Raw genomic sequence first — 27,410 nt, forward strand, 5'->3', positions numbered from 1 at the left:
ATGATGCACCTGTTATCTTAATCATATTTAAGCACTTCAGCTGAATTTTGTGTTGCCTGGCACAAAAGTAAGTACCTGGATCAAGGTACCAAGACACCACTGCAATAATAAATAAAAGATATCTTATTTACAGACAACCCAAGATCTAAAAAACTACTGAAATAGTAAAGTAAAACCCCCTAAGACAAGTAAGCTAAAGTTACAGGAGGCAATTCATTCTTTAGAAGTCCTTGAAAAGGAAGACATTAGTGTTTGTAAAGATATTGAAAGGCACAGCAGACCTTTTTCAATAACAGAGGTATATACAGAACAAACTCCACTTTTATCAGACATTTATCATGTCCTTATTTCAATGAGCAATATTCATTACACAGTGAAGTTCAAACAGTGCTTTGGATTTCTTTCTGGTTTAAAACATGAAATATCTTAATTTGAAATAAAATTTTTCAAACCTTTTTGATGTGTAGTTCCTGTATGTGTGCTTATGCACGCAGCAAAATAGGAAAGGCTACAGCTTGGTTTTCTTGGTTATGTTTCATACCCCCTCACAGGTAATCTTAAATTTTGAGAGGCCTCTAGACCACATGTTCAACAACTGAATCTAAGAGAAGAGAGACAGACAGAAGCAATTTTAATTCAGCAACAATACTGAAAATAAAACAGGCAAATCTAAAGAAACTGTGCTTTAAAACCTCATTTACAGCAACTCCATGGTTGCCATTTCTTGTGTAGGGAACCTCCCCACTTCTGAAATACTCATTATCAATGCACATCAAACTCAGTAAAATGAGTTACTGCTGCACTAATGTAATAATAAACCAAAACATATTGACTATATGTATTTATTTGTGGCATTCACCCATACTGAGAATACAATTACAAATTATGCAGATAATACATACTGAAAGACAATGTCATTAATCAAGATGCATGGTATTATTAACAGAAATGTACTTATTTAGAAAAGTAAATGTAATTTAGGTATATGATGAGTTTATATTTATCTGTTCATGAACAACGGTACCATAACTGAAATACTCAGAAGAGGAATATGCTCTCATTTGGGTTTTTTTTAAGATGCTTTCTTTTCTGCAGCATTGTGCTGCTAAAAATGTATTGTGTCATTAAGCTCTAACTTAAGAACTGAGATCAAGATTTATTCAGATGCAATTTAGAATGGGGTCCAGCTCCAGCAAAACCCATGTAACACATCAAAACAAAGACAACAACCCCCTTCATTCAAATCAATAAACAAGAAAGAAAAATATACATGGTACCAGAACAGAATGATGTAGGTTACATTTAAATGTACAATAAATGTTTCATGTTATTTAGCAACAACTGAGGAGTGGCTAATTAAAAAAATAAAAATTGATTCCTTATGCTCGCAGAATTCATTTTGTTTGGGATTTTCAAGGCAATGGCAACAAAGAGAATTAGATGTCTAATGGGCATGGGGTGAGAGAATCCACTTTCTTTGAAAACCTCCAACTTACTATTCAATACCTTTCTAGCTTTCATAAAGGAATATCTAATGGATTTTTATCCCTAGATTATTTACAACAAAGGGTTTCAAAGTACAGAATGGATCAAGATTTAATTTCATACAATGCTCCTAAATATTAGTTTTTTAAACACTTGTATTCTGCATACTCAGAAAATAATTCACAAGCTTGTAGGTTCTGTCTGAAAGCAACTGAAATGGAAAACAGTTCTAAAAAGGAATTCTATTCAATCGAGTTCTCTCCACAAACATGAAAACACAGTTATATGGTTCAGTCCGATCCTTATGGGATGAAGAAAAAGTTACCCTTCATGACATTTTTCACAATGACCTTACAGAACTATTACATACATGACAGAACACCTAAATCACTCTTTAATTACCCTTACAAAGAAAGGTTTGCTTAGCAACATTTCAACAAAAATGCAAAATTTTTAGCCCAAGGCTTCTTCCAAAGCACGACAGTTTTATTATACAATATTTACTTCAGGCAGGTATTAACAACATTAAATTCATCTGGGAAGACACACTATATCTAATAACCTAATAAATAAAGGAGTGATCTATACATCAGAGACATAGTAAAACTTGAACTATTTCTCATTCTTTTTATAAACTAGCAGATAAGAAACTGTGGAGAGGCATTAAAATAACTATGGAGTCGCAGCTTATCACTGTCTATATATCAGAATGTGTTATTACATTATTTAGATTTCTTGAGGAGGACTTTTAAGAGTATTTTTCTTTCAACTGAAGCACATACAAAAAAATCCAACAATATATTTACCTCTCTTCATAGGAAAAATAAACCAAATTTGGTTCTGTACTAGAATATATTTTTCATATGCAGGAATTTAGTATTCATAATGAAAGGCCTTTTCTAATCACAGTATTTTATCAGAGAGGACTATCTTCACATCTTGCTTGCAAGTCAACATAAGACAGAGGTAGCTTAGGAATGCTTTAGAATTTAGTGTTTTACTTGAAATTAATTAATCCCTCTTTCATAGGAGTTAATAGCAAGTACAAAAGGCAAACAGTATATACAGCTGCCACTGTCTGCACCAAGAGAATAATTCCAAGAAGCTCAAAATAAGATTAGGTTAGAACAGGGAAAAGGACACTGTACTTCTTTGCATTTGCTTCAGTGCACCAGTTCAGGCTGGTTTTCTACAAAAGGAAGCACCCCACTAACATAATATGCTATTCCAAGGGACAGAAGAGCGATGACAATGATGAGGAGCAGCACCCTCCAGAAGCCCAGGTCTTCCACAAACTCTTGCCATGTTGTGCGGAAACTGGAAAGAACTCCTTCACCTTGCTGTAGGTTTGGATTAAGAAGGGAATGGCTTTCCATTGCACTACAAAGGATTAAAGTTAAAAATACATCAGAGGAAAAGAATGCACCTGTAAGTATGACAGTGATCCTACTAAGGGCAACTGAAAAATTCTAAATTAAAAATTAAACCCCCCAAATGATTTATAGCATTGCTTCTGGTAAATCAAGACAAATCAAATCAGGAAAAAACTCCTAAACTTGTATTAGCTGAAAGGACATTTTATTAACCTGTGCAAAGAGAATGATATTTGTTTATGTACAACTGCACTGAGTTTTCAGGCCTGCTACCCAGAAGCCTTCAAAGGTCAGTCCCCATAATTCCTACTAAATATGGCTTAGTAAAATATAATGAAGCATAAGTTAAGACCTCAAGAGGCACACATTATTTGTTGTTAAAACAAAGCATGACTAAAAATAAACTCTGATGAATAAAATGCAAACTTTAACTAATATTAATTTAGATGCTGAATTCTGCAGTAACCATTACTACTCTCCTGGATGTCTTTGTTACATGCCACTTCTCTAGCATAAAAAAAATCACAGAAAACAATAAATTTGGATAACAAGAAGTTCAGAAACTTTCTGAAATAGTTGGCATTGCTGTGTTTTCTGCCATATGGCAGTGACTGCTTTGATGTTTTAGCATTCCACTACCAATCCATCAGGCCCCCTTAAATTGTCAGACTATAAATTAGGGACTGGATCTCACTTTTAAACGAAAAGCAAATATGAAATCTGAGTGAGGCAGTATTCTTGACAATGGATGACCTTTAGAAAAGATGTACGTTGTCTCAAAATATTGCATGGCTGCTTCTGTAATTCTCCCAATTTTGCTGGTTGGACAATTATAACATGAAACTATCTGTTGCTTACGAAAAATCTCATGAAGACTAGGGAAGCTTCCTCATAGCTTGATTTCACTTAAATTTTGGCCATCTGCAGCCTTATTACTTCTCTCTTGAGTGAAATTACATGCATGGGTGTTTTCAGGATCAGGCCCTGAAAACCACAGAAAGGAAATGGTGGAATCAACCACATACGCAATGATGTCAAAAGCAGAATGTAAGTAGAGGAAAAAAACCCGTATCTTTTCTCCTCCCTTTTAACTGCTTTCAGTTACCATATTCCTAGATATTTCTTATAGGACTAATAATAAAAATTTAAAAAAAAAAATCTGGGAAAAGTAATTTCCAAGGCAAAACTAATTGTAGAAATGCTGCTGTTCTTCATGACAGAAATCAATTGAAAAATGATGGTTATCAGAAAAAAGTCTCATTCATGAATCTCTCTTCTAAGATTACACCATGGGAAAACTTCACACTATTCATATAGTATTTTTTCTCAGGAAGTACAACCAGTGAAGAACAATTAGCCTGAACTACCACAGCTTGCTCAAGTATTGCAGCATCCCATGCACAAGATTTCAGGAATTTCCTACTAAAAGCCTGCATTTTTGTTTTTTAAATATTTACCACACTGTAAAGGTATTTTAACTTGCCCATAGCTGCAGGATTTAGTCATCTTCCTTGCTTATTACAATTTCCCAAGCAAAACAAAGGGTTTAATAAAAGACAGCCCTTTGTGTAGAACTGAACTTCTTAGTAAGTACTAACTAGTTAATACGTAACCACAGAGAGGTTAAATAAAGGTGCAATACAATTTAAGTGAAAAGATCACATGCCTGCTCATTAAAAAGGGCACAAAGAAAATATTTTTGCTATTTTATATTATGAGCCAATTAAAATCAATGTTATTCAAAATATTTTTTCTTATTACAAATTACAGCTGCATAAGAACTGGTAATGCAGCAACATGTCCTCAGAAGAGTTTGTGCCACACAGCACAGAGGTTCTCCTGTGTCCAACAGCAGGTGGGAGTTCACAACTGGACACACTTGTGGCACAGCCACAGGTCCTGCTGGGCTGTGCAGAAAGACACATGTCTGTGTGAGAAAGGGACAGAGGGAGCTCTGCCTCCTGGCAGCACGGCTGCTCCTCACCCGCAGGAGGGCAAAGCAAGCAAAACCAAATTTGACTTGGGAACAGAACTCTGGCCTCTGCTTCCAGAGCACCAGCAACTGCATGTAACAAGGAGCAAAAAACTGAAGTCAGAGGCTGTTTTTAGAAAGAGCGTTATTTCTCTATAGGTTCATACATAATGTAAGAGATCAGAGGGCAGAGGACAGAAGACATTAATCCAAGTGTCTCTAAAATGTGAAAATAATACGAAGAGGGAGAAGTGAAACTGTGGAGGTCTGAAAAGCCAACTGGTAAAAAGACATTATTTATTTACAAAGCAAACAGCACACAAGCTCATTTGCTTTGGCTCCTGTAGGCATCTGCTATTTGTTACTTTAAAAATAATGTATTTCAGACATTTTAAACACGCTCCCAACAAGCTGGGTACTGCACTGTTTATGTCTCTATGCCTGTCCCCAAGGAGAGTTGCTGACTTCCTGGCCAAAGCAAACAATGTAACATTTATGAAGGTCAAATAACAGAAAGGAAGCTATGTTCGGTAAAGGGACACCATCAAATCAAAATTTAACTGGGGCTGAGCTGCTGGTTCATATGTTTAAACAAAACCAGCCTAAGTGCGCTTCTGTGTGTCAAGAAATTTTCAATAAAAGTTAGTGAAGTCAGAAAGGTAATATGCACTAATTCTTATAATGTATAACCATGTAATTTTGAAAATAAAATTCATTTTCTGTTTCAGGGCTTAAAACAGTCTCTCTGACAGGTGGGGTATAAGATACCGATGTATAAGAACTTCATGTCTGCTCACTGGGAGTATTGGGCATTATTTCTGCAGTTTTGTTAGTTTCACCTTTTCTGTTTACTCAGCTTAGATCTAACTCCATCTATACAGCCTCTTTCCTGTTTACAGTACAGCTTGTCTACATTTTCACTTAAACCGAGCAACAGTTATACAACAAAACTCCCTGTCTTTTGTGATATATTGTTCCAGTAGTCATAGTTCATGGCCATCATTAGACAATATAAAGAAAGCCACAACCCTTCTGAATGCAGGTAAAAAGCATAACAAGACGTACTACAGAGCAGAAGTCACCATTGCTTTATACAACAGGACTGAGAGTTTTCTTTATGTAGTGAAATACATGTTTTGTGCTTTGTAGGACTTCATTGCATTTTTCAGGGTAGCATTAACTCCTGCAACTGACTAATGCACCAAGCCTGTTCTCCTATATGTTTGTTTTCCACTGAGAAACTTTGATTTTATGGCACACAGCTTTCAGTAACTAAGAGCTGCATTTTGTGCTACAAAATTACAATTTATTCCTACTGGTTTCCTCTTCCTTGTAACCCCAGGTTTTTGTCCACGCCATCCCAATTTTCCTCAAGGTTGCCTGTATCTCACTTCTTGGTATCATTAACATGCTTCTACTTCTCATGCTTTTGCTTTTTTCATTTAAGAAAATTCTAAGCAAGCACAGTCCCAAAACCAGACCCTTAGGAATTCATTAGTAACTTCCCTCTAACCCAATACTTTGCCTGAAAATGGTCAGCAATTTTCTCAAAACCTTCAGTTCTGCATTAACTGTCTCTTTAGCCACCACGAAATTCTTATTCTCCATCTTTTCCAGGACTACTAACGATAGAAATTTTATATACAGCACCATATAAATCTTTTATTCAAGTTCAGATGGATGAAAAGTCTGCTACCCCTTCTTTGCATAGACAATCATCAAAAGGATGTCAGGTTAGCCTGTGATAATGGCATTTTGCATTTCACACTATTTCCCGCTTGGCTTTTTGGCAGGTGGTAGAATATTTGTGTTTGGGACTCTATAATGGAAAATGAATAATTATTTCTTTAAATTTCTACCATAGAATTAAAATCTCAATAGAAGCTCTTTTTTTCCTTACATTTGGTCTGATTAAAGAGATTTTTCCAAAATTTAACACTCAATTTAGATTTTGTCTGATAGTATCAGGCCAAATTTGATATTATCTGTTTTGAGGAATAAACAATCAAGTCAAAATCTAAAAGCCATAAACATTATTTCTCCTAGTAATTCTTTTTGTTTGGTAAATACCTTTCGCTTTCAGCTGTTTGCATTGTCTCCAGCTTTGAGTGAGCTCCTCTGTTAAATCCTTTCACCTCTTGCTCCTCTAAAGATTCCAGCAGTCTAATCACATCTTTATTCACACCCCTTCGTTTGGCAAGAACAAGTGGTGTTGCACCTTGGTGGTTGCTAAAACAAGCCCATAAAAAGACATAAGAAAATTTTAATATAGAATTTTTGTAATAGGTCAACTCAGCATATTACAATTTAGTAAGTCCTCAGAACTATTTTCTGTTTTATCAGGCAGTAATAAATTCCAATCTATTCAAGTTACAGCACAATTGGCTATAGAAGAAAATCAGTGTATTTAGGTTTGAAATTGCACAACTCTTTTCCCCCCTGTAATAAAATCAGAATTCCTAGGACTCTAATATAATTGGAATCTCTGGGTGTTATAGAAAAAAAAACACAAAAAAACCCCCAGTAGATTTATGGTAATGTTCAAGTTTAACCTTAACTTCAAGAATTGTGCAATCTGGCTCCTAATAGTTCCTTTTCCATGAGGGTATTAGGACATGAGGCAAAAATGAAATAAAATACAGATGGTCCCTCTGCTGCTATTAAAATAATAGTGAATAGGTCCAGAGCTGCCTTTAGACCAGGAATTTCCACCAGAGCTGTTTGAAATGAGGGGGGAAAAATCCCACCCCACAACCCATAAATAATCCGGTTTACCAATAACTAGTTTTGCTGAGTTGAAAACATTAATGAGAGACAGGTGAAAAAGGCACAGATTTAAAAACTCAAAGGTTTTGACTTCACTCCTGGTTTTTGCACACGTTGTGAATATGCAGAAAGTTCCACAAACAAAGTGATTCAGTACAGGAATGACACAGCCAGCTATTTTGCAGCTTGAGAGCTTCCATCTGAACACTGGCATCTGACAGCTGCTGGAAGCCAGAAGGAAAGAATATACAATATTCTGAGTCATAGACTTTGAGGGAGGGCAAAAACACTGAAAGGAAGCATTGTTACCAGAGGAGTACGGGAATGAACTTACACACACATATACTGTATTTTTTTTGTCTTATATAGTACAACAATAGAAACTGGGGTGGAGGAAATTCTTTTAAAGTAGTCAATGTGATTTTTTCTTTGGTGCCAACCACCCACACCTGGCTGTCTGGCCAAACCAGGGCAGCGATGTCATCAATGAGGCAGAATCAGATTCAGCAGCCCACACCAGCTATTCTCATTTGCTTTGCTTGCTGCACAGACTAGCAGAAGTGGCCTCTTACTGTTTTCCTGCCTTTTTATTTTGTTTTTTTTATTAAGTGGTATCTTTATAAAGTAGAATTGCACCAAATACAGCATTTCAGCAACAGCAGATTTACATGCGAGGCTCTGGTGAGAGAAGATTAATATATTATAAAATATGTACTGTAAAAAGTGACTTACCAAATATCAATTTTAAGTCCATTAGAAACTAGGAACTGGATGGTATCGACATGCCCACACAGGTGAAGGGCTGTGTTACCCTGGTAATCAGTGGCTAGTAGGTCAGCACCAAATTTATGCAAGAGTTGACAGATGTCTACATTTCCTCTGGCTGCAGCCAGGTGAAGGCCAGTTCGGCCTCGGCTGTCACGAATATTTGGGTCAAAGCCACTCTCTAACAGTCGTTTGGAATAGTTAAAATCTCCATCAATACAAGCCTGCAGCAGCGGCACATTTGTCTGGGAGGAGTCGTTCACAAAAACGTAGGACATTGCTCTGATTCTTTTAGGAGGAGCTGACTAACCTGCAAGGAAGAGTGAAGAAATGATGGTGAAACCAGGCAAATAAACACAATGCTAATATTCAGTAGACTGCTCAGGTTCCCAAACAAGAATGCAAACTAGCTTATAGGCCAACTCTGAAATCTTCCTTTTAATACACGTTAACTTTATGTGCTGCATTCCCTTCTGGTGATATGGAAAGAGCTCACACCTCTGGAAAGCGCAGCAAAGCTGTGTTATGAGAGGAAACTGCTAAGATCTCTGCCACAAATGCAAGATGGGTGATTCGTTTTCAACCTAGTAAGAAATCACACGTAGTAGTATTGGTATTAAAGGGCAAAACACCACAGATTGGGACAGAAAGGAAGAACCTTTCATAAATGGGAAAACTCTATAAACAATTCAATCCACTGGTACAGTGACACTAACTGCAATTTTTACCAGCTATAAGCAAAGCTGTTCTAATGGGATTTTCACCCTCTGAATTTGAACTTCAATGCACAAACTACAGTACAGCTAAAAATGCTTGATTAATAAAAATACTAATTTCTCCATTCTGCAAGAAATATATTTTTCAGTAGCCTTTCCAGAACATTATTTTTACAGTGCCAGAGATACACAAACTACTGAACAAACAAAAACAGCAATACAGAACACAGAAAACTGAATGTATTAGGTGAAACTGCCCACTGAAAACTGGAAGTGGGTACAAGGAAGACAATGGTAAAATCAAGTACAGAGCTACTGTGGGTTTGACTAGAATCTCAACATGAAGAAACACACATGTAGTTTCCTTGGCTTAATAGTAAATAAAGGATTAAGTCCTTTTCTGTAACAGGACATGAAAGAGGAAGATAAATGTTTCACCATGGATTACTTGGTCTAGAATATTTGATGGACTATGATTTCAGTTTTGCAGAAGAGTATTTTAAGGATAAGTCAAATAATGAGGGTATGATGAGACTGTGTGCTTATGGGACACAGAAAAGATGACTTGAAAACAATAAGGAAAAAGAGAATGATTTAGCAAGAGAATGGTAAAATGTTCATGAGGCAATTTTAAGAAGCAATGAAAACACCTAGAAGACTGGACAACAGTCCTCTTTTTGCATTGCCTCAGAGAGGAGGTAAAAAAGAAAAAAAATCATATAAACAAGTAAAAATCCTCTAGAAGAAATCGCAATATAGACAAGACAAAGTTCAAGTGACAGGAGGGAAAAGTGATTTTACTAGAAAAGCTTTGAATAGAGAGTGAACTGAAACATCACTTGAAACAGTATTTTTCACTTGACCAAGGTTTCTATTCTGGGCTCATGGTGTAGCAGTGCTCTAATTAACTATCCGAACCTCTTATTAAAACTGCTATACACAGATTTAAATTTTCTCATCTATATAAGGTATCCTTCCACACCAGTGCACTCATTCAGCCCGGAGAATGGAAACATGGCCAGTAGCCAAAGAATTCAATTTAAAACCTCTCCTTTTTTGAGAGTTCATGTCTGTATTTTATAGCTCTTCCCCTATGTTTTAGATCAAATTCAATATCAAAGTACCTACAGAAGTAATTTCAAAATGTTCACACACTGGTCTGAATAACAGCTCTAGCACTGGGGGGCTGTTGAGATTAATAGATCATATTTAAACTTCACTAGGCTGTGTTTCCTATCTGGACAAATTCTGCTACATATATCAACACTGTCTAGTTTTCCAGTGCAGAAATGCAGAACCTTTTTTTCTTTATTGGATGCTGGAGAGAAAGAGACAGAAATAAATTCTATGTCTTGGTATCTGTATAAGGAATGATTTTAAGCAGAGTACATTCCTCTAGGCTGCAAGTATGTTTTTAAGCACGAGACAGCACATCACTGGCTCAAGAACCCTTTTCCACAACCATCTCCAAGAGCAAGTGGCCAGTTCACTGATACATTGTAGAACTTCGCACGAGACTGGCGTCATGTAGGGCACTTCCTTATAACCCTATACAGCAAGAAAGGACAATGTAATTACTTGCATTTTCAATGAATATGTTACAATCCCCTGGATGCTACAAAGCTAAGAATTCCCAGATGACAGCAATTCAATTTTCTTGCCCATTTTCCACCCAAATCACGAACGATACGAGAATTCTTCCACTCTGCTCGCCCAGTCTTCGCTGAGAAAAAAAATGGGCCCAGTTTCTCTGTGATGTGATTGTGACCTTTATATTCTGCACTAAATCTTCCCTAAAGCAAGATCATAAATAATTTTAAAACCTCCAATTATCAGCCATAGTAGCAGCAGATCAATAGCACAAACCTCTACTCACACTTGACAAAAAGATTGTGATTCGCTTGTAAGATAATGCTCAAGTGTTTAAACCTGCTTAATAAAACAAGGCCTAACATAAATCAACATGAGAATATTATATGGAAGAGACTTATGCTATTTGAGAAACAGCATGGCATGCTCTGTTAAAGGTAAGCTAATGTTTGTATTTTCATATCAGATATGTATGTCTGGTAAAGCCTTACAGAATTCCCCAACTTTGATGAAATATTAGCTAATAATACCAAGACAAAAAAGTCACCTCCTTATCTTCTCAGAAAAGGATGTGCAAAGACTAGCAGTTAACAGAAAGTGTAACCGGAAATAATTCTGATTCAGAATTTATTATCACTAGAATCTTCTAGAACTGATCACTGATGTGTAGAAGACTAAAGTAAAACCTTAGTATTTTACAATAAGAAAGACAAAGATGAAGCAAATCCTTCTTCCCAATACTTGAAGATTGTGGACTAAGCAAATACATTCACAAAAAAAAAAAAAAATCTGGACCATCTGGTTCAATTTATCTTTGTGATTAAAAAGATTTTTTCTACTATTTCACATATGGCTAGCTAACCTATGCCAAATACAAGCTGCATACAAAGCTGAACTATGCACCATCTTTAAAATGTCAGTCCCCAAACGACATGTTCTTGCCTCAAAATTAACCCGACTTAGCAAAATTTCCTGTGTAACAAAACTCATAAAAAAATTTCAAGTCAACTTAATTAGGTATTTTTGATTAAACCAATGGTGCTTACATTTCGGCCCACAGTATCAAAAAGCTTATTGCTTCAATGACTATCTAACACACAACAGATTTAGGAGCAAAACTTAGAAACAAAATGGCATTAGCCATTCCCTTTAAATTGCTTCTGAAAGGTGAATCAGGTAACCACTCTGAACCTGTCCATAAGCTGGTACACTACCAGTAAGGACTGATTTCCCAGGCACCAATTAGGACAAATGGACTTGCATTAGTAATAAGACACAAAATATTGCAAAATGACCATCCTGAACATCCCTAAAAATTACTACTACCAGTTAAATAAATCTAATTTTTAAAGACTGAATTAAATGACTGCTTGTAAAAATGCATCACTATCTACTGAAAATGTATCTGTTAAATAGTATTTTTGTTAAAAAAAAAGGTTTGCTTTTAATAACTTGGTACTTTGACAGAAAATTAGTTTTTTGAAAAAAAGTATATTCAAATACATCCTCCCAAGCTAGAGGGATTCCCATTAGAAAGGCATAAGAACACATTTTTCCCTAGATTTATACATTTATATAGCCTCAACACATTGTACTTCTTAATTAGTAATTTTAGAAATTATGCTGTAAGCCTCTTCAATGACATACGTGGATTAGTACAGGATAAGAAAATTTAATCAAAGGAATGCTTATATTAATTCATTCTGTAAAACCAATTTATTTAATACGAGTCAGTTGTCTCTCACTATACTGGGTACAATGGTAACTCAGTGTCACACACTGATCTATTGCAGGACATGTTCTCGCCTGCAGAAGGCAGCAGTGATCTTGAAAAATTCAAACCACAGAGCTAAATGCAAGTTCTCTCACCTCTGAAAGTAGTCCTAAAATTTGTGTTAACTCTGCAGAGTTTTATTTCACAGTAAATATATGCTGTTGTCTCTACTTTCTCATTAGGTTCAACAGCTACCAAACAGCCCCAGGAACAGGAGAGAACGGCTCCACATGAGAGACAGAATCACCCATGGGACCCATCCCTCCTCTACAAAAGTATTAACGAACCTGCCAAATTGGGATTAATCACCCAGTCACTGCTCCATAGGACATACCAGTTCTGCAGAACTACAGTATTTCCCAGCACATTCAGGAAAACGGAACTAATTGTCCCTACTGTAAAACAACCTATCAGTACAACAGAACAATACCAGATTGCTCTATCCTTGAGATGTCTCAGTATTAACACACACTTTTGACATTTAGAACCTAGGCATCAGTACGATTACTAATAGAGAAACTGCCACTACCAAGAAATGGAAACTAAAACAAAACCAAGAAATAGTAACCTCCTATGCCAGCAAACACACAATATGCATTACTTGACAAATTTGCATTTGTCAACTCCCTTGTGGTTAAACAGCATCCTCTTTCTGTAATGCACTTTGAGAGCACTTCAGTGGCAGTGGCTTGCAGAGCTCTTCCTCTTCATTATTTAAGTGAATGAAAAACATTCCAGTACTTTGCTTAAAATGCTGAGGGAGAAATTCCTTGCTAAGTTTTCATGCACACGTATTTTTGTGAGGTTTATGTGTAAGTTACTGAGAAGTCATTTAACTGAATAAATATTATATTTAGTAAAAAAATAATGTGATCAACTCATTTCCATTTAGGAAAGAACCCCAGCATGTACATCAAAATCCACTTAGGTTCTGTATTTTCTGTGAGAAACCTTTATCTTTTCAGTACAACTGGAACAGTTTTATGGCTCCACTAATATGGAACTGCTGCTAAAAGCAGCACCTCAGATTAAGTACAGCATGATGCCTATTTTACACACCGCTGTATTTTGCAGCATTTTCCCTTTCTAACTTTAGCTATTTTTTCAACAGTTCCTGGATTTGAGGTATCACAGCAGGTTTGTAACACATTCATCCCCTCTCATGCCCCTAGTCAGCCACATCAGTAGGTGATAATAGAATAACATTATTTATGCCATTTGTTTTCAATCATTCTCATTCCCTTATGCAGACATGAGACATACAGGTAATGCTCTCTTTATGTCAGGACCATCCTGTGAGTAGAAACTCTGGTGCATTGCATATACAAAGTATGCACTACTTTACAAGTACAGGCTACAAAGTGCTTTATGAAAAAGTTTTAACAACTATTACTGCTCTTAGGTATCAGCAGACGATGGCATTGGGAAACGGGGAGCTTTGCTCATTATTGCCCAGTATATCAACACTACAAGATAAAAAATATACAAGACCTCAAATGCCAATCCAGGGTTGCAGAATGCTTCCCCAGATAAAACAGTACAAGCTTTGTGTATTTATGTACACAAAAGAAGGGAACAATAAGAAAGAGATCATTCTCTTAAAACACCTTTATCAACAAGCAGATTCACAAACATTTTATCCTTGCTAAACTTAACTGTTAATTCAGTTGCATTACGTGTTCCAGCACATTTAACTTCTATTAAATATATACTTAAGTATTTTTGAACACTGCTTATCTTTCATCTTCTGCACAGGAACTATTTAGGAAAAAAGGCAATTTACAGATTTCTTCAAATACTCTGTAACTTTAATTCCCCACAAATGGCTCAATTAAACCAGTATATAACTGCAGTACTTCTCTGATCTTTGTGGCCAGTTTGAATACATCTGTTTTTATATAAAGTTATTGAATCATATCAGTCATAATTATCAACCTCTTCACAAACCTCTACTCTAATTCCTTTTCTGTTGCTGCTGGGAACATGTAGGGTGTATGCTGGTCAAGAAAATATTTAAAGGTTGCTACATATGGTTTTGTTGCTGGTTTATTTGTCTGGTTTTTAACAAGAGTAGAGAGAATTTTTCCAGTCTTAATTAAGTGTTTGTGTTTAAATTTGCCGCAGACTAGGAGCAGTCTTCTGGAAAAGAAGACAACACTGACAGAGAAACAAAGGATAGCTCCAGCTGGCTGCAGGCTGCCCAGGCAGGAACAGCACCGGAGTCTGGATGGACACTGCCACCACGTGGACTGATGAATTCCTGTGCCTGACGGGAGGGACGCACAGAATCATAGAATGGTTTGAGTTGGGAGGGGCCTTAAAAGGTCATCTGGTCCAACCCCCTTGCCATGGACAGGGACACCTTAGACACCACCAAACCAGGCTGCTCAAAGCCCCATCCAGCCCGGCCTTGAACACTTCCAGAGATGGGGCATCCATGGCTTCTCTGGGCAATTTATTCCAGTTTTTCTTCACCCTCACAGGAAAGAATTTCATCCTTACATCCAATCTAAACCTGCCCTCTGTCAGTTTAAAGCCATTCCCACTTGTCCTATCATTTCATGCCCTTGCAAAAAGCCCCTCTCCAGCTTTCCTGTAGTTTTGTTCCCTTTAGGTACTGGTGTGGTGTGTAAGCCTGGACTCACACAGACCACTTTTTCTACATTTGTGGTGTTTTCTGTTTTCCTGGGAAGGAAATTATGAACAGCCTGAAAATAAGGTTTTATGAAACTTTATTAAAGGATCCTGAAATCCAAACTGCTACTTCTTTGCAGTATAAACAGCATTCACATTTAAGCTTTGATCCTCTGTTAGTGAAATGAGGACTTTGGTATGTTGCTTGAGTTCTGAAACCAAAGGCATTTAATTTTAAAAAGTATGTATTTATGCCTGTTTCTTAAAAAAACCCCCAAACTGATCCAAAACACCCCCCCGCCCTCCCAAAAAAGCCCAGTCCTTACCTAGACAAACAGTAAGTCTGAGATGACACATTTACTAAAATGGGGAAAAATGTTCTGTGGCCACCAGGAATCATCAGAAATCAGAACTCAGTAAGAGCAATAAACCAAACTAAGAACCTGTCACAAATGACTTATTATTATATTGTTCATATTTTCTTCCTTTTTTTCCTTATAATATATATAATAGCTTCTATGCCCTTAGTCATACATAACCTTGATGACATGGCCTTAGTGTGCAACATCAAATCTGGTTTAGTGGCTAGTGAACAGAAGCAGGTCACTTCTGAAAGCAGATGTCTCCTAAATCTGTAAGTCATTTATATATAACTGTAAGCTTGACTTTACCTTTGAAAAAATATATTGCTCTGCTTGTTCATTGAAGTTCATTATTTTATACCAATGATGTATTTATATCAATATACCGATGGTAAGACAACTAACACTGTCAAATATGCGACTCTTACTATAATTGCTGGATACACATATTTCTGCTCAGAATTTTTCTATTCACACAGTAAATCATTAAACCAGTTTATCAAAGACAAATAGTAAACTGATATATTTACTCTTTCAAGTATTCTAAATATCTATCAACACAGCATGACTAAAAACTTAATTGTATCATGGTGGATCATGTTATGTGACATAGTAAGATGAAATTGTAATACTATTAAGGTTGTATTTCTAATTAATATATACATAGTGATACTACTTTGGCATAAATAGTTACTTCACCATGCTTAAGCTCAAAAAAATCCTCCATGTAGGCAAATATGTAGTGCTAGTGTCTACCCAACACTGTCTTAAAGGACTGAAAGGAGTAAACCAGCAGCCTAAGCGTTCCCAGGACAACAGGCAAGTCTGAGGAGAATCAGGGAGGCCAGCCTCAAGCTCCTGATCTGCACAGGGGCTGGAATTGAGCAAAAATGCAATGAAAGATGATTGAAAAGAACCTGAGAGTGAAGTAGCTCAACCAATGTTTATCAATTGCATGAATTTATCCTGCTGAGCCTGGAAACAAAAGACATCACATATACAGGGGAAACTTCTGCCTTTAGGTAACTTAGTAAATACCAGTAACTTGTCTGTAAAAGACTCAAAATTGAACATGAAACCTGGTGTCTAGTCAATGAACAGGAAATACCCATGTTTCTTTAAACAGGTTTGACAAGTTCTATTTGAGAAAGGATGAAGAGAAACTGTAAAAATAAGTCCATGTCAGTTATTACTTTTCTGAATAAGAACCCAACACAAAACTAGCCACAGCAGATCACAACAAAGATCCATTTAGGCCTAGTATAATTTTTCAAATGGTGGCCAAAAGCATACATAATACTGCTTCTTCTATTCAAAATGGATGGGGTTTCTATATATTTGGCACTCCCTCCACATCTGCTCTTTCTCCTCTTCAACACAAACACTTCTAATACCCACAACATACTCTGCTAAGTTCTCCAACTCAGCTACCTGTGAAGAACAACATCTTTTGATCTTGCTGAATCAGGGGCTTGGTAGATTCCCTTGTGAACCCTCACCTCTGCTGTGGGGAGAACAGACAGAGCACCTCTGCCCATTCTTTTCCTGCCTCTCATCATTCTACAGGCCTTCATCAGGCTCCTCAGACATCCCTTTCCAGGATGAATTTTGAAGTCCAGCTTTCTTGGTCATTCCTCATTTGGAAGTGGGTCTGTGTCTGTGACCAGTTTTGTTTTACTTCTCTGAATCTCACTCATTTTAACTCTGTTTTCTGAGCTGGGAGACAGAGCAGGAGTGACTCAATCAGGATGTTCAGGGTGAACCATGGAATAACACAGTGGTATGACAGTATTCTTTGTTCTTTACTTGTTTCTCAGTAATATTTACTGTTCATTTTATCTTTTTCACTGCTGCTTAACACTGTTGTTATATTTTCATTGAACCGCTAATCTTAAATACAAAATGCTCATTACAGAGAGCCCAGTATTTCATATGGGAATTTAGGATTCTCTTTATGCTATCTGAATCCCTCTACCTACACTGAACTCATGTGCCAGTACGTTGCGTTATCCAGTTACTCAGTTTTACAGGGGTCCTTCAGCAGCTTTTCATAGCTGACCCTAGCTTTACTACCCATGTCCAGGCAAACACTATCACCTTGTTGTTCACTGCCTTTTCTAGGCTTGACATGCATATTCTAACAGTTCAGAAGCCAAAACTACAATTATTCCAGTCTTGATCATAAGTTCACTAAAACTGGTGTCCTGGATCAAACTGATCCCACTCACCCAGTGCTCTGCCTTCAACAGTGGCCATCAGAGATCCCCCTTTGGGAGAGCACATGAGCCTCTCTGCTTCCTGCAGTCCATTCTCCACACACACCCCAGTAGCCACTACAGTACATTGGGGACCTCCCTGAGCAGCTCTTTTAGCAGCCCCTCAACAGACTTCTTGTCCGCTTTCTAATGCCTTCCTATACCTGCTCACACTGCCATCACAGTGGCCCTGTCATCCTTCCCTGTATCCATCTGAAACCACCCTCCCAACAGCCCCAGCAAGCAACTCCCATTTCAACGCCTCAAGACTGGATGAATAACTCTCACTTTATTCACTGCCTTCATTGTGTAAGTCTTGGTCATGCCCTAGCAATCTCCTCTGTGAACAATCCTGACTTTCCAGTCTTTCCTCTTAAGGAAGCTGATCCCCTTGTCCCTTTCGGTTGCCCTTCCCTATCCCACTGTATCCTTCTTCCAATGCAGACACTGGAACCATACACACTACCCCAGATACAGGTGCACCAGCTGCAGCAAAAAATGGTACCCTCTCTCTTCTTCTCTCTAAGGACAGTTACCATTTTCCTGGCTCTCTGGCTGCCACAGCACACTGAGCTTAGGTTTTCAGGGAACATTCAATGGTAACTCCAAGCACTTTCTCTTGATTGGTGGCTGCCAGTTTTGAGTTCACAACCATGTGAGCATGGTTTAGATTATTCTACCCAAGACGTCATCTTACTTTATGCACACTGAAGCTCATGTGCCATCTTTCTGCCTCCTTCCTTTTTTTGGCAATTTCTTTTTGCCTTCTTCATAATTTTTCAACTCAACCACTTCTGCATGTAAGAAATTTCTTTGATGCCGTAAGCATCCAGTCTCCTCAAAAGCCTCTGGTAAGGTACTTAGTTTTAATGCTTCCTGAAGATCCACATCACCTGTACCTACAACCCTACTCAGTAACCCTGAGTAAAAGCTGATGAGCCTTGGATGTAGCAAGCTCTTTGAAAATGTACCTGATCTCAGCCCCTAACATGTAACACGGATAGGCATATTCTTCTGTGGATAAAAACCACCAAGGTGAAGAAGACAGACAAGCATTTTACACCATCCATGGGAAGCCCATACACGAGAAGCCTTTCCTGAAATGTGCTGCTGCCCTTCTTCTGTCACCATCCACTATTGCTGGTCAGACACTCTTAAGAGGTCTTGAGCATGCTGAAAGAATATCCTCAGTGAGCATTACAGGATTTATGCCTTTGAGTTTATATTATAAAATTCAGCTGATGTAGCTGCATTACTTGGATGTCAGAAATTTGCTGACTGACAAAACTGGTGTTTAAGCAGCTCTGTTCCACTCAGCCAACTGAAATTTTATTGATAAAGTAAAAGAACAAATGCCACTCGGAAAAGTGGTGTTGATACATGAATGAAAGCCAGAATCTAAGTCCTGGAAGTACAGACATGGCTGCAGTGAGGGACTGCACAAGATAAAACCTTTTTTTCCACATATTTAGTATCACCTTTAAATAGCAAAGCAAACCACAACAAAACCGACCATTTCAGTATTTGTGCTCTTGACTTAGAAACACAATAGAACACTCACAATGGAAATTTGGTGGAACAAGCCCATGCATTCAAGACAGGCCTGTCACCTACTCTAACAGCATTCTATGGACGGTCTCTCCAGAAAGCTCAATGCTTCAGGGATCATGTATTTCACATAACATGTATAAACCAATGCCTTATAAAATATCTTACGTGCTTATTAACTGATCTATCTGGAAGTGGAATATCCACAGCTTGAGATCATGTGGGAAGATATTAACTGACAGACTAATCAAAAGAAAAGAGTGGCAGCCCTCAAAATTCCAGCATACCCAAATCCCTAGAAGAGCCTCTAGTAGTAGCTCACTCCTTGGACAACAGAGTATCTCAGGTCCTGAGCTGCAGATGAGGACTTCAAGGCCACATGTGCTCAAACATTAAGTTCAAAAGAATGTGAGGTGAGATAATACAGTCAACTTAAAGCATTGCTTCACATCCCTAGCTCTTGCTGGTGAGACAACTTTACCTAAATGTCATGGGTTAGCCAAAACCTGCTGAGAGGAAACGTGTTGCTGATTACAGATCAGAACCGAATTTTAGAGTACCCTCTTGCAAATTCACACTGCTCTGCTAAGAAGACAGCAGATGCACATACTACACTTCAACCTTCAACTCATCTCGGCTTACTCTTCACGCCTTTTCTTCAACACAAAAAAGACAGCAATTAGCCATTGTCATTTCCTGATTGTCACCAACCCTACTATTCAGACTGCAAACATTATATAAATATTTTTCTTCTAAAAAACAATTTAAGTTCTTGCCAATAATCTATTTCACAAACGAACAAAAAAGAAAAACTGATCCATAGTATACAGGTAACACTAAGCTCAGGACTCTGCTGCAGCAAACAAAAACATTATTTTTACAAACCAGTCACGTTCCATCTAATAAGTGTTTGGTTTTTGCTCTTCCTTGACCTTTTGGAAGGCTGGTCCTGAATATCAGTGCTCTCTGATGCTTAGAAATTTTCATATATTATTAATCCTAAAATTTATGTTAAATTATTCATGTATTAACATCATCCTTCAGCTCAATTTATTCACTTCATGGTGTTTATCTTGACACTTAAATAAAAAGCAAAATTTAAATTATTCTGCAAAATTTTAAAAAGCCAAATGCCTCTTCCAACACTCTTAATTTCCCTGCTTGACCTTAGCATATCTTCCTGTTTCTCTTCCACTTTTTAACTGAGAATGATTAACATTATACAAAGAATTCTAGAGTTCTGTTCATGGATAATAGTAACTCCTTTAACTGGATCACTGTAGTCAGCATTTACTTTTTCCACAATTCAATATCTTGTAACTACCTAACATTCTTTGGTTTTGCGTTGCTTTCAACCGGTAAGAATTTCTTCCACAAATTTTTTACTTGCAAGGTTACAACTGTAAACCCTCATTCTTTAAATTGTTATTGTACCTACTTCATACTCTAGTTCTCAGGATCACCCAATTCTTTCTGCATAGTACTATAACCCTCTTCTATATTGCCAATACCTCCCAACTCTTCATTACTACCAAATTAAGACAGCGAAGTTTCAAATACTACATCAAGACCTCTATTAAATATTTAATAAGATTGGTCTCAAGACTGATCTTCAAAGAACTAATTTTATACCCTCTGATACTCAGACGTGATGGATTTTCGATTCAATATTACCCACCATAGTTTGCCTCTAGTTACTTCCCTATCCTGTCAACAATTCAGGTGTTATCCCTACCTTTTCACCACAATAACAACGTGCAGCAGCTTTAGTGTGGTCTAGAAAATAAAAAACGGAACTACTCCATTTCCCTTAAAAACAGTAATTGCTTCATCAAGAACAGTTATGAGAGCAGGTTAAAATACGTACTTCAGTTTCACTTATCTTGTTTTCTCCTGGAAAGCACGTTCAAAGCCGCACACTTACCAACGCCTTGTCAGCAGGGCGGCCGTGTTCCCATTCCCGTCCCCGTTTCCCCCCCTCCCGTGAAGGCTGGCACTGCTCCCGCTGTTCTCCCACCAAACGGCACCATAGCGCTCCACCTCTCCGGCTCCCGGGCCGGGTTCTGCCGAGGGCCCGTCCCCGGTCCCTACCCGGGCCCGGCACAGCCCTAGCGGGGGTGACAGCGCCCTGCCGTGCCGCGCCCTCCCCGGCCTCCCGCTGCCGCCGCGGCCCCGCGAGGTCCCGGCCCCGCTCCCGCCGTACCTGCGCGGGGCTCTCGGGGGGCGCCGGGGCCGGGCGGAGCGAGCGGCCGAGAGGCGGGGCGGGTGCGCGCGCCCCCTCCTGGGCGGAGGCCGCCGCCGCCGCGCGATCCGTGACCATCCGCCGCCTCACGGCGCGCCTTGGCCGGGGCACCGGGACGGGACGGACCCGCGGTGCGGTGCCGGCCCGCCGAGAGGCAGGAAATCAGGAATAACGTGGCCAGCAGGACCAGGGCAGTGATTGTCCCCCCGTACTCGGCTCTGAGGAGGCCACACCTCGAGCACTGGGGTCAGTTCTGGGCCCCTCAATTCAGGAAGGACATTCAGGAGCTGGAGGAAGTCCAGAGAAAGGCAATGGAGCTGGTGAAGGGTCTGAAACACGAGTCTTGTGAGGAGCAGCCTGGAGCAAAGGAGGCTCGGTAGTGATCGTGTTGCTCTCTAGAACTCCGTGAAAGGAGGCTGTAGCCAGGTGGGGGTCGGGCTCTTCTCCCAGGTAACAAGTGACAGGATGAAAAACGCCACCCCAAGCTGTGCCAGGGGTAGTTGGGGTTGGACATTAGGAGAAATTTCTGTACAGAAAGGGCGATTAGACACTGTCCAGGAAGGTGGGAGAGTCCCCAGCCCTGGAGGTGTTTAAGGACTTAAAGACTGGACCATGGTGTGGTTGATAGGGTGGTGTTCCAGCAGAGGTTGGACTCGATCGAGGTCTTTTCCAACCTACCTGATTCTCTAATTCTGCCATTTTGACACTGCAGTGTGTGCTATCCCTACAACACCACAAAAATCAGCAAGCTAACAATTCAGGCAAAAGTACAGTGCCTCTGTTCCTACCTTGCTTTAGCACCAAGGTTCTCTGAGTAAAAGTGAATGGGGGCGGGGGTGAGAGGGGAGAAAGGGTGGGGACTGAAGTTATTTGACTTCACCCAAAATATTAGTGTAGCTTTTTTTTTTGGATGGATGATACTTCAGCAGGTCACTAAGTGAACCACAACAGTCTGGTCTGCTTGGAAGGATCAGAGGAAATGCGTGCCCTTCCCAGACAATGCCTAGGTGGCAATAGCCTGCTCAACCATCACACCAATTACAGACACTCACAGAAACATTATAAACTGATACATAAATACTTTTTCCCTGCTAATAGAGTAGCACCTTTTCCTGTCAACCCCGCCCTTTCTCTTTGAACAGTGTCTGGAGAAAAACAAAACAAAACATAAAAGCAGAGCCTCAGCACCCATTCTCATTAGTAACTAGAGTTGTAAAAACTCTAAAGAACAGTGCACAGTCAAGGAATTACACTGAAGGTTTTTGGGGTTTTTTTTGCTTTATAATTCAGGACTTCAACAATGGGTTTATTATTTTCAGACAATTCATTTTGAACGACAGAATCTAAAATAAATTATTAAGGTCCTCTTCTCTTATTTTCTCAAATACACAGTCATCTTCATTTGGCCTAACTAAAAATCTTTTCCTTGAGATAGAACCCAAATTAACTACATGCAGTGGAACAAATAAACAGTTAGAAGGGCATGTGCATTTCAACAAGCATAGGTAGATACAAACATAAGCTAGAAAATGTCACATAATACTGGTCTGGTTGATCTCTGAGGTATTTCAGAGAGAACAGAATTTTTTTTTTCTGCTGAGATAGAACACAAGAACAGTTGTTTCTGCTCTAAGGCTTATTACAATGTACTGTACGTGTCGATTGAACAGTTCCAAATGGGCCACCATCGATGTTATTTGGCATTAGAGTGACCACAAGGACATATATGCAGGTGCTTTAACTGCCTAATAGGCCTTCTGAGTTAGATTGACTTCTGTTAATCACACATTCTGTAACCATAACAACTGCATAAATGTTACCTTTCAACACTACTTTTCCTAAAGGCTACCGAGTACTGTCTGAAGATTCTGAATACCATATCATCTGGCAGGTATAAGCAGGCAAATTATACTATTCTGTTGCCTGTATCTGCCTTCTTCTGTTGTATTAAGGAAATCTATGGCACTGATTTTTCTTCTTAATATATGTTTGTAAAGTAAATGTCCTGAAAATCTAATAAAAGTGTCTATCATGAAGCTATGGTAACCACGCTGCAATAACTAACATCAAGGCATTAGGAAGCTGGAACCAGGTTTTGCATACATTATCTCTGTAAAAGTTATTTCATGCCTGTTTCAAGATTTCTAAAAGACATAACGGCAGAATTGCCTAGGTGCAGGCACTTCTACATCACAGCCTCACTATCTACACAGTCCATCTATGCTTCTTCGTTCTCCTGCTAAATCTTACTGCTGCACTAGATTGTGTATTCAGACAAGAATTTTCAGGCTGTTATGCTCATCTTGTAGTATCATGTACTCTCTACAGGATAAGAAACAAAATAAACCTTACATTTTTCTTCTCATGAGTCCGCAGGAAATATTTGGTATAAATTTCCAGAGTCTTTCAACAGCATCAGTTAAACTTTTCTCCAATTCAGAGCAAAGATTTCTAAGACTCTTGGGGATGCTAATGCCAAAATTATAAAGACCCAACTCAACACTTTTTCAAATGAGAATGTACAAAAGATAAACTTTTAAAACATTTTTCAAGCATCTTGCTTGAAAGAAAAATAGAGAAATAGCAGAGAAAATCATTAAGAACCATAACATTGAGATCACAGCATTTAGAAGCTAGCTAAGAATGGTTTAAGATTTTATATTAATTCTTTAAAAACACAGGTTGATGTGTGAAGACCTAAACCACTTCAAATTTGCTGTATAAAATTACATATACTGTTCCATACTACCACTGTTTAACTCAAGAGCATACCTTGACTGACCTTAACAGCTCTATTCTAATTATCAGCTTTAATTTTCTTAGCTCACTGAGTTTGTATCAGCAGCCAGACACAGCTGATAAGCTCAGTGGTTTTCTGTTGCCCTGTCCAAGGCTGCTGTTCTCGCAAAAAAAAAAAAATTTAAATATGTTCAGGTCAGAGCAATGGCCTCAAGCCCAGAGTGCCACAGAACTTAGTCCTTGCTAAAACTTCGCCACAGCAAAGCCACTAAACCACATCCTTCAGTCTCCAGCACAGCTGCAATTCTATTCAGAAAATGTTGTCAGTGTTGTTTCTCTTAATATTATTTGCAAGTTATTTGTGAATGCTGAAGGCCACACCAAACCTGGAATCTCATCTCCAGTGGTAACAAGTACAGAGCACTTCAAAGAAAGGAGCAAGTGAACCCACTACACAGTTTAATCGATTTGCTTACTGAAGAGCAGTTAGTGATTGGTTTTATGGTTTCTGAAGGTACAGCAACATCACTTTTTTTAAATTCAGATTGAGTTTTTAGAAATATTTTTTTTTAGAAATGTTTTTCTCCAGCCAATCACACACTGTAACAGAGGTATTTATTTTAATTCACTTTACATTATTCCCCTTCATTCAACAAATTACTTGAAAGAGCAACATCTTTTAGTCATTTAGCTGTTCAGGAACCATCAGCAACGGATACTGATTCCTGCAAATGAACTTGGAATTGCATATTTTAGGTGATGGGAATGTCTGTGTATGGATACGTAATGTTAAATTTTCCGAATGGGTATGATTCTCAACTAGAGAGAAAAACAAATGCATAAACAATCCTAGTGTGGAATCTAAGTACGAGTCTGTAAAATATATCAGCAGGTGCATATGGATATACATACCTGATCTCCAAATATATTCTGTCTTTCTGTAAATTTCAAATGTGTCATTCAGAAACACTTGCAATAAGCAAATAAAATGAAGCAAGGTGTTGAACCCATCAAGCTAAAATAAAATTTTTTATTCAGACATGTTTTTTGCCCTCTTCTTCCTCCCAAAATTCAAGTTTTCCTCCTTTTCCTACCCAAAGAAGTTCTTACTAAATTTTTTAGAAGTTTACGTAACCAGAAAAACAGAGGTTGGGCTAAACACCACAAGCAAGTACACAGTGTTTTTACATCTTGGAGACAATTTCTCACTCACTAACCTGTTTCTGTTGGATGATGGATTTCTTACTATTTTTCATCTATTCAGGCATCTTAATCTCTGGAACAGATTGACAAATGTAAATTTAGAATAAGCTGAAATGTTCTTCCAAGTACTGTAATAAAATATGCTGAGCAATTCAGCATTCAGTTACAACCAGCAGCAACAGTGTAGGAAATGAACTGGGAGAGTGGCCCTTCTCTCATAATTTCTCTGTTTTAGTACAAACACCTATTAACAGCTGATTAGTTACATAATGAATGCCAATCTTAATAATTAAAAGTTTACGTCTATGAGGTCCAATCTTTCCCAAGATTAAAATTGGTCTTTTCTTCTGAATCAGTTATAGTTTAAAACTATGAAATAACATGATGTTCATTGCCTCACTGCTCACTCTAATCAGCATGGGCCTACAAGATCACACATGGTCTTTTATTTTTCCCTCTTCAGACATTTTCAGTTGGCAGACAAAGTCTTTAGATATCACAAGGTTAAACAAAGACACTACTAATGCTGGAAATAATTTTTTAAAATATCAATATCTAAACATACTTCCATCCTGAAAGGCCCACACAAAAGACAGAAGTATTTTAGCTGCAAATCAGATTTTTAGTTTATTAACACTTCTAGTTAAAATCAAAAATTTTCTCAGTGTGAATGTCACAGATCTCAATTTGGTCTAACATTGCAGCAGATGGAGCTAGCAAGTGAAGTGGGGAAAAATTGAAAGCCAGAAATGGATATAACAGGGTAGTGCAGAACATACAAAAAATTATACCATCTATATCCTTACCATACTCAGAAAAAGTCAAAGGCAAGGAGAGAGAATGTAAAACATATTATTAAAGCTGTGATGAAAAACCTTCTAACATTCAGAATATTATTTCAGTAAAACTGAGCAAAGATGTGCTTTTTAATCAATTAATCCTGGACTGAAATCTTGGAATGTGCAAGATACTTTTCCTCAATGGTACTTCTCTCAGCACAGTTGTAAGAGTGATAGAGTAGCAGTCTTATCTCATATTAAATACAAATTCCTATACCAACACACATGCTCACCATTTCTTGGCCTTTGGCTGCCTTCATCATCTGTTCTGATACCATTTTCTTCAAGCAGCTACTGAACAAAAAGGTCTAAAGACCAGAGAACTTTCTGATTTCTTCAAAATGACATACTTGACTCTTCCACTCCTTCTCCAGGAGAAAATTACAGTCCCTAACTACTGAACTATCATTTTCCTGACTCAGTTAATTTGACTCTCTTCTTAACATCCTTATAGTGCAACAAACGAGCTGCAGTTCCTTGTGCCCCAGCCTCAGCATGACTAACCCTGTAAGATTACATTTTACTCTGATCCTTTCCTAAAAGGATTGAGAAATAACCTGCTTTGTGTACAAAATTATCCAGTTTCATGTGCCTGAGTCATTGTCCTCAAATTGGAGCTCCAGTGTGTCGTCTTTACTATCCTTTGCAGCACCCTGGAAAAACAAACAAACAGAAAAACCAACCAGAAACCCTCTAGCCAATGAACACAGGGAGCAGCTAAAAACAGCATTAATGTGTTCAGCCTTAAATCAGAACCAGTCAATTAGGTTCATTTTATACAGTATACAAATAAAACAGCTGAAATCTCTACCAGAACACTCTCCCTGTGGGAAGGAGCAAGTGGGAGGTAGGAAGGGGGAGTCTTTGTGAGCATAAACCTGGCTAAAGCAGTTATTTTGCTCCCTCACAAAACTCTGACAACTCTACCTCCAAAAGGAGAGGAAAGGGGCAGGTAAAGCATGACATGGAATGCTAGGAAAGGAAGAAAATGGCAGAGTAAAGCAAGATATTTCACTGCTGTAAAGGCTGCCAAGGGAGTATGATTCAGAAGAGGTTTGGAGGGGAACATGGGCAAGTGGAAGAGATTTAAAACACATCATCCCCTTCTCCCCAGACCTTCCAACCTTATTTTTCATGAAGAGGAAGT

General features: G+C 38.3%; 2 protein-coding genes across 4 annotated transcripts in view; both read right to left on the minus strand.

Annotated features, from left to right (window-relative positions):
- Positions 1 to 826: 826 nt before the first annotated feature.
- Positions 827 to 21,499, minus strand: ANKRD46 (ankyrin repeat domain 46). 3 transcript variants are annotated; one of them, XM_032130371.1, is made up of 4 exons: positions 21,444 to 21,499; positions 8,329 to 8,671; positions 6,901 to 7,059; positions 827 to 2,865 (listed from the first exon to the last, which is right to left on the minus strand). In XM_032130371.1, exons 2-4 carry the CDS (start codon positions 8,637 to 8,639, stop codon positions 2,649 to 2,651), a joined length of 687 nt encoding a protein of 228 aa, XP_031986262.1. In that variant the 5' UTR covers positions 8,640 to 8,671; positions 21,444 to 21,499; the 3' UTR covers positions 827 to 2,648. The 3 variants fall into 3 exon arrangements, with proteins under 3 accessions (XP_031986262.1, XP_031986279.1, XP_031986271.1); XM_032130388.1 differs by having other exon boundaries at positions 21,165 to 21,445; XM_032130380.1 differs by lacking the exon at positions 21,444 to 21,499 and adding an exon at positions 21,108 to 21,208.
- Positions 21,500 to 22,825: 1,326 nt separating this feature from the next.
- SNX31 (sorting nexin 31) overlaps positions 22,826 to 27,410 on the minus strand; it is a 40,661-nt gene continuing 36,076 nt past the window's right edge. The window contains 4 exon segments of the mRNA XM_032109456.1: positions 22,826 to 22,929; positions 25,435 to 25,497; positions 25,990 to 25,996; positions 26,821 to 26,899. Of these exon segments, the coding sequence (XP_031965347.1) occupies positions 22,826 to 22,929; positions 25,435 to 25,497; positions 25,990 to 25,996; positions 26,821 to 26,899 (253 nt within the window).

This window comes from Corvus moneduloides, chromosome 1 (genome assembly GCF_009650955.1).
Source record: "Corvus moneduloides isolate bCorMon1 chromosome 1, bCorMon1.pri, whole genome shotgun sequence".
In the NCBI taxonomy this organism is placed as follows: domain Eukaryota; kingdom Metazoa; phylum Chordata; class Aves; order Passeriformes; family Corvidae; genus Corvus; species Corvus moneduloides.